Below are 12,798 nucleotides of genomic sequence, written 5' to 3'. Positions count from 1 at the left end.
TTTGTAATGTTGAGCTCAACATTGGACTCGGGCGTGGCCTTGAGAGCAGAACTGAGTTGAAGAACCTTCCTTTGAGCTCCTCCTAGCTGTGGACTTGCTTGTACAGCTCAGTGTACAGTTGGCCTTATCACAAGAGCATATTGCTGAATCCTGTTCAATTTGCTGTACAACAGCATTCCCAAGTCCTTTCCTCTAAAGCTGCTTTTCATCTAGATGCCTCCAGCCTGCCTGTTTTGTTGGGTAATTGTCTTAGGTGCAAGATGGTGCATTTGTTTTGGTTAAAGTTCACTGAGATTTCTGTCAGCCCACTTATCTGCTTTGTTGAGGATCCTCAGAATAGCATATTCTCGGGCATATTGACTGCTTCCCCTTTCTATGGATTCCACTTCCTATCCAAATTAGTATCATTGGAAACTTAACTGTGTGGCTACTGCAGTTTTTTACAGGTCGCCCATCACATGGTTCCTTTAGAATAAGCTGGGTTGCTGCACACTTCATACACTGTATAGCTGCTTCCATATTAAGAATGATAAGAACTGGGTTTCTAGACAAGTTATTTAAAGCTTTCTGTTTTATATAAGTTCTCTTCACTTTTGAGTGAGGTAACCAAAGATCTTATATCATCATTTGTGCCTCCATCAGCATAGTCTGAATTGAAAGCTGTGAATTTGGCTTTGAAGTGGTAAAATCCTTGATTACAAATCAAAGTAAATTCTTGTGAGTAAAGGTGGAAAACCAGGTTCTAAACACTGGCCTTGTATTCGAGACACTGCCGCTGTGACTTTATGCAATTCCCACATCTACTGAATCTTGCATACAAAAACTTCGTTGGTGTAACTCATACTGCATACTTCTGGGAATCTTGGCATTTGTGCCCTACTTCCCTATCAAGTGTGAAACTCGGATTCCTTGGTTAGTGGGAAGGAAAAAATCATCATGCCAACAACAGTAATGCTAGTCAGTTTTATCTTTTCTAGGACAGGAGCCAATCTTCATGAAAACTCATGTTTTCAAGTTCTGTAAAAAACCCAACCAAACCAAAAACCCCCAAAATCTATTAAGAGGAGATTTTATTGTAAGGGAGGAGGGGAAATCAACCTAAAGCATTTCTAAAGCATGTGGTGTTATAGATACAGCTTTTTAAGTACATGTCAAATACCACACATGTCTGTGGAAAGGATTTGCTACTCAGTAGTTAACTTGTGTACATTAGGTCGCCTATGATGATAAAAGCAAAAGACTTTTTTCTACTCCTATGCTTTGCTTCAGACTTCTGTAGTTTTTTTTCCCAGAGATGTAACACTCTCACAGTTATTTGCCTCCACTTTCCAAATCTGGATGTAGCAACTACTTTAAGTGCATAATAATACTAACTGCAACTTTTGGAAAAAGTGAATGGCTGCTAGACATCATGTAATAGAAGTGTGACTTGCTGTAGAGATTGAACATTACCTTCCCAATCATTATATTTCTACCTGTGAACTAAATTACATTCTTACATCAACTGTAAGAAAGATAGACTACAGAACACCGATCAAGCCATTCTGAGTTGCCATCAGCAAATTTGATGAATACTGTCAGAGGTTCTCTAAGGTTAATTGTGATCACAAGCTCTATCAGATAAATGAAAAGTTGTACCATTCTTGCTGAGGGGAGTTCATATTGACATGTTCCCAAACTTGAGTCATTATTGTTAGCATCTGATCCTAGTTACAGGACTTGAGTCTTCTATTTCAAAGGCTAAGTACTTAAAGCTATTAAAAAGAAGAAACGTTTTGAAGACAATTATATTAGAGAAAGGGTTTGCTATCTTCTCATTTGATTTAAGCAGCCATGCACTGTAACCAGTATTTGCTGTTACCTGTACAAAAGCCTATAGTTCGAAAATAGTAGCTTCACCTTCGTTTAAAAAAAAAAATAGGTCAGAAGTCAAGTCAAGCGCTACTTCATTTCAGATGATGGTGGATTTGAATGGTTTAAACATTACAAGCTATGGTTCGGAGCCCAAACAGATATGTTTAAACATGAGTACAGACAAAATATTGTGATGAATACTGTTAGCATGCTGTATTGTGTTATGTCCAAAACAACCCATTCCCAAATGCCCAAATAAAAGTAAATGATTGTGCATTGCATGATGATACCATTAGGTGTGCAACTTTGGTTCATGCAAAGTCCCATTTTATGGACACACTGCTGATAGTCCATCTATTCCTGAAGATTCTGCATTTGAGAGTTTTTCAGCCATGTTCTTTCCATAACACCAAATGGATACTGTGGTCTGGCATACTGGTGGCAAAAACCAAGCCCATATCATTTTGGCCATTTAGTCCATTTAACCAAGACATTTCACCAGCCAAAAAGCTTGAACCTCTCTTTGACTTTCTGTACTCTGGTAGAGGCCAGCGGCTTATCAGTTTTTCTGTCCTCAAGTCCATTATATACAGGTATCTGTTATCAAACAGTAGAGCAAATATCTCTCCAAAGCCCAGCAAAGACACATTTGAGAAGTCAGGAGGTTTGATAACCCTAGAAGACAAGACAACATTGTTAGAAACAATGACAATGTAGTCATGAGCCTGCATTACTAAACCAAATCCTTACACATCTGTAGAAAATAAATGTCTAAACTCATAATTCTCAAAGCATTTAGAAAGAATTGCATGCAATTTTTTTTTCAAATTAGGCACTTGGACACTTAGCTACAGTCAGGCCTGTGGTTTCAGTTCTGACTGTGCATTCAAGATAGACCCTCTGAACATAAGGTTAGGGTTTGAAAGGGATTCTGCGCAGCACAAGTTTAAAAAGTCTTATTTCCAGATACACACAAAAGAGCAAATGCACTTGTGTTTTACAGTACAATTCCATAGGAGTTTCATGCCTCAATATCTTTAAGAGGTAAAACCTCTTATTCGTATTTGACCACTCTTCTAAAAGCTGGAAATAAAACATAAAAATGCCTTTTTGTGATATGAGGATAATAAACCATTCAAAGTTAGTCCTTTCCAGAATGCTGTTTTACTGACAGCGTAAGTTAAGCATCTTCATCTTAGGGAGAAATAGAAGTATTTGTTACTTCCCCTACACCTTTAGGATATTTTCGTCTTAATAACTAAAACTTGGATTGGCTATTGAAGAGAGTGAGTTTTCCACAACTGTCTTGAGCATTTGATCAGAGTATTACATAAAGCCCAGAACTGCGGCACAATAATGTATGGAGATAAAAATCTGTTCTCAGCAGTAAGAGAACATTTTTCTTTTTTTGAAAGATGAGAGGGTAAAATAAGAGGTGAAATTACTCATTCTTACTTATAAGAAGCACTTCTTTTGGAGTAGACCTTCCATGGTAGATACTCTACAGATATTCAGGTCTTGTCAGTTAAGGGTCTGGTAACAGTTCTAAAATGCAGTTTTGGACTTTTTTTATAAGTTACAGTTCTTCATGCCACCATTTCTAACAGCTACAGCCTCATTCTTTTATGGAAACAAAATGCCACGCTGTTTGATACCTCACTGTAGTCTGATAGATTTCACTATCATTCCACAGTTTTATTGAGAATGATCAGTACCGCTACGAGGAAAAAAAAGAAATCTTTTTAATTCCTTGTCCCAATAAAGGATCCCCATAAATGGCTGCCTGCTTCTCTGTGGAACAGTCTCCATGGTAACAATAACTTCTAGTCTCTCCAATTTCATATTCACAACTATAGCACTGCAGTTTGTTTTAACTCTATATTGAAACTCTTCAGCTTATGGAATGAAAATATGAAAAAAGACTAGCCTGTGGCCAGAAATTAAAACAGCAATCAAATGATTTTTATTAATAGATGGTAAATTAGAATTAAGCCTGGCAATATGTATAAAGTGGGATGTTCACAGAATTTTTATCAGGGTTCTTTTGCCCTACATCTAAAGCATGTTGTTAAAACCAATATGTTCTACTTATTATTTATTTATAGAAGACTAAATCCTAAACAGAAAGATTTACCTGAGAATATCGTAGCTGGCAAAGTCCCACTGGTATAATCCTAGTGCTGAACTGCACACTATGTATTTACCATCAAAGTGCAGTCTGGGCTGTAGAGAGATGCTCCGGTCTTCAGAAACAGACAGTGTTTTTAAGCACTTGCAGTTTATTTCCCTTCCAATTGGCCAAATCTACAATTTAAACACAGTTTAAGACCATAAGACATTCATGTGCCAAACCATTACACAAAGAGAGCAAGCCTTACAGTCTGTCTTTAAGAATCGGGTAAATGCATGCATGTGTTTTTCAGAAGTATTTCTCCCTTTTAGGTAGGAACATCAATTCTGTAAGTGGTTTGACTTACAGAAGTATTGCAGTATGTATTGTTTCTAGCCTAAAAAATTCCAGTAAAAATGGGTACTTTTAAGAACAGAAAAAAAAAAAAAGAAAAAAAAAAACCCAACCATCCAGTGGGACAGAAATCACAGAATCACAGACTGGTAGGGTTGGAAGGTAACAATGGTTCAGTTCTGAAGCACTTCCATAGCCACAAACAATTCGTGACACTCTCCAAGCATGAAGTCCCCAACAGTAACACTACTTGGAGTTTCAAGTGAGCAGGTTAAGCATAGACAGAAAGCAGTTATTTTTTTGTTTTGCCATTCATGTAGAGCTATTATTTAAATCTAAACATGATTGAAAGTATTGAAAAGTTAGCTTCCACAGAGATGGATGTTTTATACACAACTTTACAGTCAGGGAATATGGGAGAAAACAGCAAAGCCCTCAAGCCATTTTATTTCCCTGGGTACCAAAATGATACATGTATGATATGTACATACCTTGATTTCATACTTATCTGCACTTAGAAGAATATAATCCCCAGGACTATGCATAAGAGATTTGACTTTGCATTTCTGCAAAACTACCTGTAAGTGAAGGATATAATGGTTTATGTTTATGTTGTTAAATAACCAAACCGTGATTTGCATTTTTCATTTCACTGACAACCTGCACCTTATACTCTTGTATAAAGGCAATACAAATACTTTTAGCAACTGAACGGAAACTACAGTTCACATTGTTCTTGTTACTACTAGTGACAATTTACTGTATAAATAAGTGAATAACCTCTAGAATCACCCCTCACCTGTGAAGTTCTGAAAGAAAATATTGTTTATACACTTTGGATACTTCTCATGCTCAGATTTTGGTTATCAAGATCACTAGATTTTCTACAGAATTTTTTAGTTAAGTTTCTTTTGGAGCCACTGCTTTTATTCAGTCTTCGAATCAAACACTGATTCCTCATATTATTTCAGCTGCTTTGGAATAGAAGTATCTCCAAGGGTGTGAAAGATTTAATTAGAGCTTCTTTAACTGTTTTTACAACTCAAATGTTATTTTGCATTATTTCCTAATCTTCTTCAGATTCTACACTTAGATGAAGGGTTTGGATTAGGAAAAGGAAATTTAGAACACATTACAAACTTATTGCAAGGCAAGTAAGTCTTTTGCAAGATTAATTAAAAATCAATATTCCCACCTTAGTGACCCATTCTGTGTGTCCAGTTAGGGTATTCAGGCACGTTCCTGTTGATAAGGCCCATACTTTCACAGTGAAGTCTGCAGAGCCACTGACCAGAATATCAAGTTCATCATTGTAATCCACACTAAAAACTACAAGCAAAGAGGATACTAAATAAGGAATACCAGTCTCTATGCATGTGTTTTTCTGTGAAACACTAACTAGTATCTTCTGTCTATGTTTAGTAGCCTCTCAATTTGTGTATTAACACAGCAGTGATTGTTGTTCTTCAACTATATATGTGATTTGTTGCTCTGGATTCCTATGTGTACATTGCAAAATTACTGATTTTTGTCTAAATTATGAGCATGTGTATCAGTGGTTGCTTTATGGCTGGATTATGGCAAAGAGTAACTTCAGCTAGTTCCTGTTTTAAGAATTCTGTTAAGTCACTTCCAGCAAGATTAGCACATTTGATATATTTTATTACTCACAGTGGAACACATGAAGATATTGGTAGAGGACAGAGAAGTTAATTATGAGATGAAAATGCAGATACAGGTTCCCAGGTGCTATTGTGCTCTTTCCTGTAAGCCCATCTCCAGTCTGGGGATATAAAGAATTGCTATTGCCATGTGCTCCCTGCTACCTAGTGTTTGCATCTTTTTGGTAGACTTAAAAGTACTCAATAAGCATGACATTTAATATTATTTCCATGGTACTGGAAAACACTACTTGGCTAAGCCTTGGCATTATTGAAGGCCAGAGAGATCTGCGCTTCTGTGGTGAGGCTCTCACTCACCCCACTCCAAAATGTGACTTGGGACAGAGTCTAAAAAGTGCTATCGTGCTAAATTATAGTTTGTTGGATGATGCTATACGCTACTTGACCTGTAGGACAAATTACAAAGTGAAAAGTTCAACATACCTGCACCAGTATGTCCTCTAAAATGCTGTGTCTTTGCTCCAGAGCTCCACTCCCAACAGGCTACTGTGTTATCAAAAGACCCTGTTACAAGCTTTTGTTCATCAAACTTCACTGCAGCACAAGTGTGTGTCTGGATACCATATATGCACTGACCTGTGCTGACATCCCACAGTTTGGCAGATAAGTCATCTGATCCTAGAATATAAAAGAACAGGGTAATTGGAAGCAAAGAGTAAATAATATTTCCAATCCTACATTCATCATCCACGTTCGTTTTAAACATAGTATTTTCATGGAATCACAGAACAGTTATGGTTGGAAGAGACCTCTGGAGGTCAACTCTTCCAACCCCCCTACTAAAGTGAGGCCACCTAGAGCCAGGTGCCCAGGAACATGACCAAATTGCTTTTGAATATGTCCAAGGATGGATGCTCCACCATCTTCCTGGGCAACGCATGCTCAATCACTCCCACAGTAAAAAAGTGTTTTAGTGGGAACCTCCTGTGTTTTATTTGTATCTACTTTCTCTTGTCTCATCAGTGGGCACCACTGAAAAGAGCCTGTCTCCATCTCCTTTGCCCGCTGACTTCAGGTACTTACATACATTAATAAGATTCTCCCAGAGCCCTCTCTTTTTCAGCGTAAGTCCCAGGTCTCTCAGCCTTTCTTCATACAAGAGATGCCTCAATCCCTTCATCATCTTCACAGCCCTTTGTTGGACTCTCCAGCATGTCAATGTCTCTCTTGTACTGAGGAGCCCAGAACTGGACACAGTATTCCAGGTGTGGCCTCAGCAGTGCTGAGTGGTGGGGAAGACGCACCTCCCTCAACCTACTGGCAACACTCCTAAAGCAGCCCCAAATACAGCAAGGGCACATTGGTGGCCTGTATTCATTTTGGCATCCACTGGAACTCTCCTAGACCTCTTCTGCCAAGCTCCTTTCCAGCTAGGTGGGCCCCAGCATATTCTGGAGCCATAGAGTTCTTCCTCAGGTGCAGAGCTCTGCATTTTCCCTTGTTGATCTTCTCATTAAATAGTGCTTTCAACTTGCTTGAATGAGGAATACGCCCTACTTCTAAGTCTCAGCACTATAGCAAAGCCTCTTTTCATGTTAATTAAGCTACTAGATATCTGGCCTTCCAATTTTCTCATATCCTTTTAGCACTTTCCATAGATTCTAGGACTGCCTCTGATTGACACTGTCTACTGAAACAGATGCATGGAAGTTTTGCATGATACATCACTCAGATTTGCAGAGCCACTGACTGCACTGAAAGCTTTAGTTTGTTTCAGGTCAGAAAGGAGACTGTCAGATCGCAGAAACCAGTGCATGAATGCAGGCCTTATCTCCTGCCAATTTCCTTTCTCTCCCCAAAGTTTTTTTTAAATTTTTTTAGAAAACAAACAAACAAGCAAAAAACAGTACGTCCAGACTGCTGACTTTTGGAGAGCAGAATAAAACCCCAGATCCTCACACCTGTTGCTTCTCCTGGTTGTTTCAGCACCAAAGCATGCCACTTTTCAGAAAGTTTTGAAAATGTTGCTTTCTGGGATACTTACATTCCTTGTTGAGCAGAGATGGGAAAGACCAGCTAGACTTGTCTGTGTCTAGTAACCATCTTACACCGACAAATGTGGGACTACCTAACCAGTGTTCCAAACTTATTATATAGCATTGTCACCTCAAGTGATTGGAAAATCCTTGGAATATGCTCTGACGGCAGTTCATTGTAACTTTTTTACTATTCTTTCACACTTACGGTTTCTTATTTGTTCTAGCTCTATTTTTCAGTTCAAACTGAAATTGTAAAGTTTGCAGTCTTCAGGAAGGTGTAAATCTAGCAGCCTGTATCTTTACTAGTACCAAGGTGAAATCTAGCTTATGGGTCTTCATACAATAACATGTTAAGAACTGAAAGTGTTTACAGCCTGTATCAGAGAAATTGTCTTGTTTCAAGGAAGAAGACAGGCTTTTCCCTGCCAGAACTTGGGAGACTGCGGTGATCACATAACACATACAAGGCCCCTGTACCTGGCAGTTATCCTCTAACAGGATAACTAACATATCTGTACTTCTCAAATGGTCCTACTAATCTGAAACATGATACCTGCTATTATTGTTTTTTTAACCAACAAAGAAATTAGTCTTGTTGTTTTCCTATTAAAGTGACTAGTGAGTGTATTAGTGTGCCAGATGGTTCAGAAATTGAAAAAAGAAAAAAAAAAAAAGATCTGACACTATGTTAGCACAGTGAAAATAATCTGTCTGGTAAAACAAATGCAACTTGTCAGTAATCATATGGGGTGGTGGGGACTGGAGGGGGAGAGGAAGAGAAAACAAAGAATTGGAAGTTTTCTGTCCTTCCTACCTGTACAGAGAAGTCCATCTTTATAGTAAAGTGCATATACTCTGGCACTGTGTCCAATTAAAGAGGATGTCTCAAAGGCTTCGTGGTCCTTTAGTTGCTTCATCCTTAAAATAGCCTTTAGGTAAACCTTCTTCCAGTGCAGAGGATCCTGAACAGAGTCATCTATTTGCCAACCCAAATTCTTACACGCAGTCTGCCACACCTCTGTACAGGCACTTATAACCTTATTCCACTGCTTAGAGACGAGGCAACATGTGAGTAAGGTCTGAGGATCAAGCCATTTTAACAGATAAAAACTAAGCTCCAATGGAAGAAGTTTGAGGAAGTCCCTCTTGAGGAGAATCTCTAGATTATTGGAGAGGTGCCTGAGCTGGACTGCTCCACTCAAGCTAATCAGGTGATCCAGAGTTTCATTTTTCTGCAAGTCCGTCAGAGAAAGAAATGTAATAGAAATGTTATCAAGCCATGCTTCAAAGTCCTTTTTCTCCATAAGGTTATGGAAAAATTTACCTGTGATACATCAAAATACTGTATTAGTTCCATTCAGAAAACAAGGTAAGCATCACATCTTTATTACTGGTACACCAGTATTGCAAATGGCATGTTAACACATAGAGTGAAGTGACCAAACACATTTTGAAATATTCATTAGGTTAGGATTAAGCATTTGCATGCGCTTTGGACCTGCATCAGACTTAGAAGTGGATTGTATGGAGCTAGTGAATGTTAGCATTCATTTTTAATATTAACACCTTTTTTTTGTGCTTTCAAATTCTGAACCCAGTAAGATAAGGGTTAGTTTAAATTGTAAAACTATTATAACAAATAAACACTGTCTTACAGTTTACTCATGGATTATACCGAAAAAGGGAAGAAACCAAAGCATGTAAGCAGACTGATAAGCTAGTTACTGACAGAACTTAATCATACCTTTGTCCTGAACTATTTTAAACACAAAGCAGGTAACTGTAGTTTTTTTTCTAAAGAAGATACAGCCATCTTTCTATTTCACCCATGTAAAGACTGTAGATTGTGCTCGTCTAATATAGTTTTTGACATTTTTTTTTTACTGTTTTGATCTACATACTACTACTTATTTTACATTCCTGGGGTTTTTTTCCCATTTTCTCTTTATTTCTAATGAAAAGAATTAACAGTGAAATTGAAGGTTTGAACTACCTCCTGAACTATGCAATCTGTATGTATTTGTAATATCCTGTGGCATCAGAAGTTCCTACAATATACTTGGACAAGATAAGCATCAGGCAAACAACTGAAAAGCCATATTTATTTCCTCTGGAAGATCTAATTCCAAAGTTCCCAAATACAAAGAACTGAGGAATCTGAGTGAGAGTCAATAACATGTTTATTACTATACAAACATTTTCCTTCATAAAATAAGATCTTGGAGTACACCTCTTAACATGGCAGAGTAGTACAGAAAAGTATAGTCTTCACTATGAAAGGTTGCACATGGCATGCAAACGCTGATAAAAACACAAGAAGGTTCTGGGTGGTAAATGCACAGAAACTGCTGCTCCTATCAAGTCACAAGTTCGTACAGTAACTTTTACTTCCAACAGCACTTACCGGTTTTCCTCTGCACATTTGGCACATTATATTTGCTGTTCTAACAGGCATGTATTCTCTTAAACCAAACAAAAATTTCTAACAAGATCCCTACGAACAAAAAATAGGCAACCTCTGAAGCGCTTGTGGTATTTAACGCGTAACGCCAATACTGAAATCAAGGGCTGCTGTGAGGCTCCGAAACCGGCGCTCAGAGCTACATTCTCTACGTGTTACGCAGCGCCCGCGATGCGCTTCCCGCCGCCCGCCCTCATGTACCTCCGCACGCAAAAGGCAGGGCGAGGGCCGGAGAGTTTCAGCGCCGCTGCTGCCAACAGCGGCCGTGCCGCTCGCCCGAGTCCCGTGGCGCTCACCTCAGGTAGCGTCCGGGCGCGGAGCGTCCTCCCGCAGGCAGCCGCCACGGCTCGCGCGGCCCCTCCGAGCCCGGCTCGGGCTGGTGCTTCCCTGCGGCCATCGCTCCGCAGCTGGACAAGCTCCCGGCACTTCCGCCGACCCCGCCACAGCCCGCGGGCACCCGCGGCAGGAGGTCACCCTCGGACGGGACTGGGCGCCTCGGCCACGCTCGGCGTGGGACGGGCAGGGCAAACCCCTCGCCGCGGCCCCTGCGCCGGGCGACCCGCGGCACCCGGAGGGAAGACCCTCCCCGGACCCCACCGCTCTCCGTAGCCAAGCAGCTTCCGGCGCGCTCCCCGGACGTCATCACTCCCCGCTTCCACACGTTGCTCGCTTCCGTCGGGAGCCGCGGCCGAGGGCGCGTCTCGCTCCGCTCACCCGGGGAGGCCGCCGAGCGCTCGGCCTGGAGCGGCCGCCAGCGGAGAGGCGGCCGGGGCTGCCGTGCGAGGCGCTCGTCACAGGAGCCGTGGCTGCAGAGGAGTCCCGTTACCTGCTGGTTTACTCCCCTTCGAACTCAGACTCGAGGTGAGCGTGGGTGCCGCGACAAGCCGGTCTGGCCGGGCCAGCGTTGACTGGTCTCGGGCGATGGGAGGGGGTAGTCGAGGCGAGCTCTGGGTCGAGCACGGTGCCTGGCACGCTTGAGCCGGAAGCAGGAGGTGGAGGCGACCTGATCCTTCTTGGCCTCTTCTGCTTCAGTGCAGAGGAAGAAGCTGTACCTGAACAAGAAGCTGTACAAGAAACTGCTGTCCTGAGACCACTTAGCTTTGGCGTTGTTCTAGGCTATATAGCTCGCCTGTTCTTCCAGAGTTGAGGAAAATGGACGATCCTAAACTAAGTCTGGACAGCAATCAGGCCTCATGGTTTAGGGTAAGTCTCTGTGTGATGCATTACCATTATTTGATTTCACTCAAAAATCAAATGTGATGAGGTCTTACTCCTCTTAAGAACAAGAATAAATGCAGATCTTGGTAATTAAATCTACTTTCTTTTCTAAACTCAGATTCTAATCTTTCCTGAGTAACTGTTAACACTTTCAGCATAAATGCTCCTGTTATTTGAATGTATTTTTTGTGCTTAACTGTCATCCAACTATTCTCACATTTCTCATATTATGGGAGAACTTGTACTAGTATGACCTGTTACGGAATCATAGAAAATAAACTTCTTAGTAAATTAGTGCAGTCAGTCGACATGGGGAATAGTTGCTTTTTGGATATAGACTGCCTTCAGGTTAGTCAAGGTAAGAAATTCTTCAGGGCTTTAAAACAGTTTGATATGCCTGTTTCGGAATGGACAGGTTTGTAAACAGATTAAGAAACAGTTACTGTTTTACGGGTCTTTTTTTCTTCATTGAAATAAATTTGTATGCAATACAAAAATTGCTTCCTGTTGTGGTATGTGCTTCTAGACTATGTTTTGGTTAAGAAATTAATGTTTATTTTGACTTTCAAAACAGCTGTGCACTCCTGCACATTTTTTTGAAGCTACCATTTACTTCTCCAGATTTTTTAATGAAATAGCTGTCACTTTCATATACGTATAATATTTTTTTATATGCTTTTTTAAAGTCATTAATAACATTAGGAGCTGCTGCTGGAAGAATCTAGGAGGCCATCTTGTGGATAAATCAGGGACAAACATGATCTAATACTGTGCTTAATACCATATGGTTTTGGATATATAGTTACTATATTTGCTCAGAATGTTTGGGTGTTTTATTTTGGATGAATGCTAACAGGCTTAGCCTTCACTTGTTACTTCACTTGTTCGAGTAAGTAAGATTTCTTTTTCTGGGTCTGTGTGCGTGTGTGTTTGCTTTTTGTTTGTTTGTTTGTGGGGTTTTTTTTGGTTTCTTCTTCCATAGCAGTGGATGAGAGTAGACGAGTAAGGTGAATAAAGATGGCAGGATCGAGAGAAAAAGACAAGGAACGAGCCACAGAAATTGAAGGGAAAAAAGAAAAACAATGAGACAGGCAGTGGCACAGAGATACAGAAACAAAAAGGGGGAAGATGGAGGACAGA

General features: G+C 40.3%; 1 protein-coding gene across 2 annotated transcripts; it reads right to left on the bottom strand.

Annotated features, from left to right (window-relative positions):
- Positions 1-1,053: 1,053 nt before the first annotated feature.
- On the bottom strand, positions 1,054-11,109 carry FBXW2 (F-box and WD repeat domain containing 2). Of its 2 annotated transcripts, none has more exons than XM_062011344.1 (7): positions 10,737-11,109; positions 8,794-9,303; positions 6,424-6,618; positions 5,514-5,647; positions 4,810-4,896; positions 3,989-4,158; positions 1,054-2,529 (listed from the first exon to the last, which is right to left on the bottom strand). In XM_062011344.1, exons 2-7 carry the CDS (start codon positions 9,281-9,283, stop codon positions 2,241-2,243), a joined length of 1,365 nt encoding a protein of 454 aa, XP_061867328.1. In that variant the 5' UTR covers positions 9,284-9,303; positions 10,737-11,109; the 3' UTR covers positions 1,054-2,240. The 2 variants fall into 2 exon arrangements, with proteins under 2 accessions (XP_061867328.1, XP_061867330.1); XM_062011346.1 differs by having other exon boundaries at positions 8,794-9,211; positions 10,737-10,893.
- Positions 11,110-12,798: the final 1,689 nt, after the last annotated feature.

This window comes from Colius striatus, chromosome 19 (assembly GCF_028858725.1).
Source record: "Colius striatus isolate bColStr4 chromosome 19, bColStr4.1.hap1, whole genome shotgun sequence".
Classification (NCBI taxonomy): Eukaryota; Metazoa; Chordata; class Aves; order Coliiformes; family Coliidae; genus Colius; species Colius striatus.
Note: the sequence above shows the minus strand (reverse complement) of the source record. Positions and strands in the feature narration are given on the sequence as shown.